The 8,000-nt window shown below is 33.6% G+C and overlaps 1 protein-coding gene across 1 annotated transcript; it reads left to right on the top strand.

Annotated features, from left to right (window-relative positions):
* The first annotated feature begins 216 nt into the window (after positions 1 to 216).
* Positions 217 to 7,580, top strand: LOC140059969 (adipocyte plasma membrane-associated protein-like). Its single transcript, XM_072105980.1, has 10 exons — positions 217 to 316; positions 795 to 920; positions 2,428 to 2,553; positions 3,158 to 3,273; positions 3,525 to 3,617; positions 3,757 to 3,873; positions 5,663 to 5,834; positions 6,238 to 6,372; positions 6,629 to 6,824; positions 7,101 to 7,580. Exons 2-10 carry the CDS (start codon positions 799 to 801, stop codon positions 7,314 to 7,316), a joined length of 1,293 nt encoding a protein of 430 aa, XP_071962081.1. The 5' UTR covers positions 217 to 316; positions 795 to 798; the 3' UTR covers positions 7,317 to 7,580.
* Positions 7,581 to 8,000: the final 420 nt, after the last annotated feature.

The raw sequence follows: 8,000 nt of genomic DNA, 5'->3' as shown, positions 1-8,000 counted from the left end.
ATCCTCGTTTCTATTAAAACAGTATAATTTGGCGGCCCAGAACGATCTCAGTTTTTAAAAGTGAGATATATTCCTGAATTAATTATAAACGGCGGCTGGTTAAATAGATAATTTAGTAGCAATAAGATCATTTTAGTAGTGATAACAACAGTCTTATGGTTTCTGATTGGTTGGTTTTCACTTTACCACCAGGAAGTTTGTAAGACCAAACTTAATTCGGATTTCAGCCTACTCATTACGTGTTGAGAGCCAGTGAACAAGGTCCAGGAAAGAGGAAGTTTTATCTAAATTTAACCAGTGTAAGCTACAACCTCAGGTAAACCTAGATTTATTACAATAGAAAATGTAAGATATTATTAGGTAGAGTTGTGTTACTAAAGTTACATTTTATTATTATTAAATAATAAAAACGGTGGAAACCACCAGGATGTTTGGAAAGGGAGAGGTCAATCAGCTCTGGAAGAAGGAGGGGTCAGGAGATTGATGGGAGGGGATGATGAGAGGTGGTTGAAAGGTTGAGGCTACTTGTGGAGTATATCTTGTTCAGGCGCATCCAACACCACTTTAACCTGAATTAATCGATCAATCCATCAATCAATTTATTATGTGATCGGCAATAGAGTTTTGTTGTAAAGGTTTTCAGAGTCAATTAATTTCCTTATTTACTTTTCCAAAAATATGACGTATCATAATAAGATCAGTCAGTTAATCACCGATCTATAATAAAGAACCGTACTGGTCAAAAATAAATCTCAGCCAACATTAATATTGAGCCTACATTTTTTTTTTAACAGAAAAATGGAATCAGAATCATCTTTGCGTCAAAGAAAACCTGATCAAAAACCAGACAATGAAGAAACAAAATCTCAAAGTGATTCACCAAAGAAAAGACGAAGAAAGCTAAAACCGCCAACAATTGTGTAAGTTTTTACAAGTGTGGTAGAAATATTGTTCACATGCTAGCTAGCACTTGTCTGTTTATGTTGAAATAGAGTGGTCTTTTAAATTGGAGACTAAAACTAAATATATAATCTTTAATATAAAAATATTGATGTAGCTTAGTCAGACTTAATTAATTTGTATATTTTGTGAATGAATGAATATTAATTGATAATGTAGGCCTATTTAGTTGCAAAAATTTATATTATTATATGAATATATATTACATATTTCTTTTCTAAACTGATGTAATGGTACCTGCATGTTTTTGTATTTAAATATTATACAGCCTTTCTTTCAATCACACTTATTAAATTAAAATATGATAAGCTGACAAATATTTGTATTAATTTATCATTCTAAAGCTGCCTACACTATCAAAAAAGTGTAAGATGTACCCAAATATTATGTAGTGATATGACATCATCATATCCAAATATAGGCACATCACATTTTGTTGTCACATAAAGTTTGATAGTGCAGACAGAGCTTCATAGATGGGCTTGGGTTGTGAGGGTAGTAGGAGGTGACTGGGATGGTATAGTACTTCCTTTGGGAGGGAGAGGTGGGTTTGAATGAGGATTATTTACTGTCTCGCATAAAGTCTGGAAAGAATGGTGGTGGTTTTCCAAGAGCCATCTCATAAAATAAAAATATGGGTGTAAAACTGTAAAAAAATATGCCTAGTCATCAAAGTTAAATGTTTGATTTTTACAATAAAGCAGGAAGTATCTGGGAGAGCAAACAGGATTACCACTTCCTATGGGATCATTACATCCTTCGATATACTATTCCTGATGAGTTTAAAAATATATTTTAAAATCACTAACTTTTACTATATATAATAATTAATTTGTATTGCATAACTAAGTATTCCGACTATCTATTTCCGAAGTATCATAGAAATATTTTGGTAATACAGCATCTCATTTATATCACATGTGGTGCCTGTATCATGTAAGGTTATGTTAAGGGTTAGGTTACTACTAGATACATGGGAAACACATACAAATATTCCTATGATACTTTGGAAATAATCGGCTGATTGTGATGGAAGTTAATTTCCAGTGTGAAGTATGAACTCGTGTTTGAGTGAAATGCCAACAATTAGTGTATTCAATTGGGAGTATTGTTTTTCTGTTGAGTAATTTTAATTACAGAGTAAGGTTTCAACTTGACCACTTGTTCACAGAGTCCTATGACAACCCAGTGACATGAAAAGAGATTGTTCCGTTTTTGCACCATTTTATTTGTTGTGGTAATGGTCACTAGTATTTCGAACAGTAATTAAACGAGCAATCTTGCATTGCAATGTACACTATTCAAATAAAATAAGTACAGGTACTTAACAGATTCATCGAATATGGTAATGCACAGGTTACATTCCCATCATGCAATGCTGGTTCCTCCATCTTGAATATTGAGAATGAAATCAGATTCATATCAGATGAACCGTTAATTTAGTAAATTTATCTTGTTTTTTTTCAGAGATCGTTCTTGTTCTTTACTAAAATTCGTAATTTACACCGTGATGTTCGGAGTATTTTTTGTATGTTCTATAACACTATTTATAGCTTTAGTCATTCCAGATAAAATCCATGCCACAACTTTCAAGTAAGTTTTATTACCGACTAAGCAGCTGTTGAGTCGAAAAGTCATTTTGCACGGACTCAGAAACATATGAGCTTACACAAAATGACTTTTAGACTCAATAGCTGCATAGTCATATACCGTACATTTTTTTCTGCATTGTCATTTAAAAAAAATAAATATCTAGATCCTGTTGTATTGTTGTTTAAAATCCTTGGTTTTAATATGTCAGGGATCAACTCACTGTGTTCATTTTAGCATAGGCATACCAACGTTGATTTTTATATTTTTCTCTCGTAAAAATATTTAAAGAATTTCACTTTAACTTTTCCTTTTAGTTGGAGTGGGGGATGCTATTCTGAGATAGGTGGATACAATGCTGTCTACACTAACAAAAAAAGTGTGATGTGCCCAAATATGGTAGTGATATGCCCAAATATGGTAGTGATGTGCCCAAATATGGTAGTGATCATCGTGTCCATATATGGGCACATCAAATTTTGTTGTTACATAAAGTTTGATAATGTGGACAGAGCTTTACCCACCCCCAGCTGTCTCAGATGTTCGGAGATAGGTAAATTTTTTAAATATATGAAATTTATATATAAATTTATATTACACATTTCAGTGCACCAACCCCAAGGCCTTTCACTGGAGCTCTTGCTCCAAATACTCGATTACAGGATGTTGAACGATTATTTGAAGGTCAAGTTAGTGGAGCTGAATCATTTGCAATGCAGAAAGGTAATAAAAATCATGTTCAACAATTAGGGACGTGGAGAGGGTGTGGGGGGAGGGAGGATTTACGAGGAGGGAGGATTTACGAGGAGGGGTGTTGGAAATTACCTGGCCGATGAGGCTTTCTAAATTTCAGATAAAAATTATAAAATATTACTTTAGCTTTAAGCTACAGCATTTTATTTGCTAGTATTTACAACCTATTTTAACATTCTGGTGAAAAATAAAGTCATAATTATATTTCATTACATTTTTAGGCGTCATCTATACAGGCACACACGATGGTAAAATTATCAGAATTAAAGATGGCAAAATATCAACAGTAGCAACATTTGGAAACAAGCCTTGTGGTGAGTTATAAATAAAAATTATCTTAATTATAAAAAATTTCTGGAAGACCCAATGCTTGTGATAAAGTGATAACCACTGACCATCTTGGTAGCAAGACTTATTGTATAATCCAGTATAACATTGTGTTCGTTCTTTTAGGCTTGGAAGAAAACGAACATATATGCGGAAGGCCGCTAGGATTGAAGTTTGAGTCCGAGAATCAGCTCCTTGTCGCCGACGCATACCTAGGCATTTTTCGATTAAATGTTAAAACTGGTGAGTATTGATTAAAAACTTGAAAACTAGTGGCCGTATTCACCACTCACACTTAAGTGAGATATTTCCCTTAAAGTGGAGCTCCACCCAGAAAATTACTATTTTTCATACATTTCAACTATTATTTAAAAATATCATCCCTTATACTTCATATTTTTTTGAAATTTTTTTCAATGAGTACGATTTTCTTGAAAATCACGCCTTTTTGCGTTTTGGGGGGATACCTTGTAATTTCCTATTCTTTTACATGCAAAAGGGGGGTATATTTGAATAATCCTAAAAAATTCATTTCTTCACCAAAAAAAAAATGTAAAATGTATATTTATGTAATTTTTCCAGATCTTTCTATTTCTGGTATTTTTATCACCTATACATTGCGCAATTTTGCGTAAATAGACACTTTCCCCCGTTCGGGTCCAATTGGGTTTTTTATTTTGCTAGGGAGTACAATCACGTGACATTTTTCACAATCACACTACTACTGCAGCTGGCGATCTGTTATTTTGTCGCGATGTTATTTTTGACGGGCGAAAAGTATATTAAAACATTCTGAATGTGACCCTATTATGTTTCACAGTGTAATAATGTGATTATGAGACTATTACTAAAATGTCAAATTTAACGAGATTTGAGAAAGACGTGGCTATATATTCAATAAAGCTAGGCCTAGGCCTACTAGAGTGTAGGTATGTACCGATGCTGCGTGGCCTCTAGCTAGGCTAGGCTGACAGCAGTGAAGTTTGTTTTGCTGGCACCCGACCTTGGCCTACCCATGGGCCATTATAGGGTGCCTGAATAGTTGCTTTTCAGTCAGGTCTAAGCTTGCACATCGCTTTACTACTCTTGTTCTGCATACTATAGGATTTTGTGTTTCACAATTCTTAATGTGCGAGAAAACCCAGGAACGATAAATGGGGCGAAACGACCATGCCTATGAATACATAGGCCTCCAGACAAAAATGTAAGGCTAGTTAGGCTGAGCAGACGGCTGAGCTAGGCCTAGCCCTAGCTTAAAGTTAAAAGCAATCTGATAAGATTATTATGCTGTTGTTGTACTTGTATTTTCTTATCGGAAATATTACTTAGGCCTAAACAAATCGTATTAATTGTGTGTATAAAATTGATTCCCCATTTTTCACATAATTTACCAAAACAAAGGGGAGACATTTCATCAATGCGTTGACCGGCGACTAAAACGCGTCAGTCGCTAAGTCTAACGCGTTTTGCGACGTATTGTAAACTAATAACCCCTAAGTTACTGAAAAACTGTAATGTGTTAAAAAACATTATTTTCTGACCGATTTTTTAGAAATGAGTTTTTGAAAAATATTTCCGTATTTTTCCTGTTTTTTTTTTATGTAATCACTTTCAATTAAACATACTTAAACATAATATAAGCTGAGAAAGTCTGAGTGTAGCTCCACTTTAAGTATTTTACTTAACTCAATAAATATTTAAGTATTCTCAATAAACATTTAAGTATTTCCCTTAAATTGTATTCACTTAGATAGGAGATATTTTCAATTTTGAAGGGTAAGTGTTTCCTTACAAACAACTGTATTCACCAATCACACTTAAGTGAGATATTTCCTATAAGTGTTTCACTTAAGTTAAAGTATTTCCCTTAAATTGTATTCTTTTAGATAGATTTTTTCTAATTTTAAGGGTAAGTGTTTCCCATAAAAAACCGAAGTGTAATGGTGAATACGGTCACTGGGTATCTAGTATCACAGGGTTGCTATTAGATTACTGCAGCCAGTTTAAAAATATTTTCTCTTCTCATTTTCAGGAAAGTTTAAACATTTAGTTGAGAATGACAGGTCGGCAAAAGGGGTGTACTTTAAATTTTTCAATGACATTGTGAAGGGAAGTGACAGAACAATATTTTTCACCGATTCTAGTCACAAATGGCAGAGAAGAGAATTTGGATACATTATAATGGAAAATGAAAACTGTGGAAGGTGAGAAGTCCAGTCAGGAGTATGCCCTCTAGCCAATGTATAATACCTCGATGGAAGATACACACAACTGAGATGTTTATTTTAATACCTGATTTACCTTGTACAAACATTTAGTGTAGTGTGAATCAGGTATAAGTCAGTTGACGTGTACTATTGTGTTCGGACAGGGGTCTTGAACACAACATCTTGGAGTGCTATTACTCTATCTTTATACTCAAGATTTTGTATATACGTTATTCAAACCGGAGACATAATGGTTTTCTCCTAAAAAGTTTAACATTTTATATTTATATTGATTTTTATGTATTTGTAATCTAATTCAATTTTTATTGCAAAGAGTACAAAATAAAAGCCATTTAATGATATTTATGATGATAATTTGATTATATATATATACTTTCAGAGTTTCATGGTTTGATGAAAAAACCAATCAAATGGATTCATTCCTTAACAAGGCATATTTTCCCAACGGCATGGCAATAGGACCGGACGGAGAATACCTCCTGTTTTGTGAGACAACCCGATTCCGTGTTCACAAGTACGTATTGTTTTTAATCCTTAATGGTTACTAAAATATTCTTGTACATCTCAGGGCCGTAGCCACCAGTAAGGTTTCAACCTGACCACTGACGCCTTTGACACCCCAGTGGCTTGAACACAAATTGTGCTCTTTCCTTGCGAAAACTGGACCACTTTATTTCATGTGGCTACATACCTGCATCTGTGTCAATATTATGGTACTGTATATAAAAGGATGTGGCTAAGGCTTAAAAAAAATAAAATTCTATTTACAGATATTATCTAAAGGGAGAGAAGGCTGGACAAACAGAGACATTCATTTCAAATTTGCCCGGATTTCCAGACAACATCAGTCCTAGCAGTAGTGGTGGATTTTGGATAGGCTTAGCCTATCCAGGCGCACGTTCCGGATCAATGCCGGTGATTGATTTTCTGTATCAGCATCCATGGATCAGAAATATGATCGCAAAGGTAGGTTTATATAATGGAATCATTGACAGTGATCCACATATTTTTAAACTCTATACCTATAAATAGAAAATCCACTACCAAATCAATTAAGCAGTCCTTTTTAGTATAGAATGTGTATCATAAAGCTCTGTCTACACCATCAAACTAGTTTGATGTGCTCAAATATGGTAGTGATATGACATCATCATGTCCATATGGGCACATCACAATTTGTTGTCACATAAAGTTTGATAGTGTAGACAAATTCTTTAATTTCAATAATTGTGCATTTTTCAGGTCATCGACCCAAGGACACTTTTCCGGTTCATTCCAAAATATGGACTTATAATAGAAGTGAACCAGAAAGGTGAAATAGTTCAAAGTTTGCATGACCCCACAGGAGAGGTCGTCTCTAGTGTCAGTGAAGTTTTGGACACAGGAAATGAGCTGTATTTGGGAAGCTTTGGGGGGAATTACATTGGAAGACTTAATCTGCGAAAATCTAAAAACTAATTGAAACTATTAGAATAATAATAATTTTGGTTTGTGGTTCTTGTAGATGTTTTTATATACATGATAGGGATTCTTTTTGGGACAGTCTATTTAGGTGTAATATTATGCTTTTAGATATTTTATTTTTTCAAGAAGTTAAATTATATTATATACAGTAATATAGTCACATTTAAATCATCCATTCATCATTAAAATAATGATCATTAAACATCATGTTTTTTAGATATTCAGTACTGTAAAATGACAATAAAAATGTCTATTGGATTTTGGAAAATTGTTTTTTTTGTACCAATTTTACATATGACTGGACTATGCACCACAATGTACATATTATGATTTCCATTTACAGTTATTAGCCTACAGTATGATGTGATAACAAGTTACTTCTATATGATCCAATATAATGTCAAGTTTGTAAGATGATATCGGTTCTCTGGCAATGCAAGAACCGATATCATCTTACAAACTTGACATTATATTGGATCATATAAAAGTAACTTGTTATCACATTATATTATCAGATCCAAATGAACTTATTTAACAATTACAGTATGATGTTCCATAGTTCTGGACCTTTCCTGAAAAAATTAGCTTGTTACCAGAAATTTCCGGGTCAAACCCTAATTCTCTTGGACTAAGTTACAATGCACAGCATATGGTCTTTTATACTACAGTATATAAATG

Source organism: Antedon mediterranea, chromosome 10 (assembly GCF_964355755.1).
Source record: "Antedon mediterranea chromosome 10, ecAntMedi1.1, whole genome shotgun sequence".
In the NCBI taxonomy this organism is placed as follows: domain Eukaryota; kingdom Metazoa; phylum Echinodermata; class Crinoidea; order Comatulida; family Antedonidae; genus Antedon; species Antedon mediterranea.
Note: the sequence above shows the minus strand (reverse complement) of the source record. Positions and strands in the feature narration are given on the sequence as shown.

What these genes read in the sequence shown, in the direction of transcription:
- LOC140059969 (XM_072105980.1), top strand. Translation starts at nt 799, where the DNA reads ATGGAATCAGAATCATCTTTGCGTCAAAGAAAACCTGATCAAAAACCA. An exon ending in GAAAATGAAAACTGTGGAAG is followed by an intron (nt 5,835 to 6,237) that starts GTGAGAAGTCCA and finishes ATATACTTTCAG; the next exon opens with AGTTTCATGGTTTGATGAAA. An exon ending in TCAGAAATATGATCGCAAAG is followed by an intron (nt 6,825 to 7,100) that starts GTAGGTTTATAT and finishes TGCATTTTTCAG; the next exon opens with GTCATCGACCCAAGGACACT.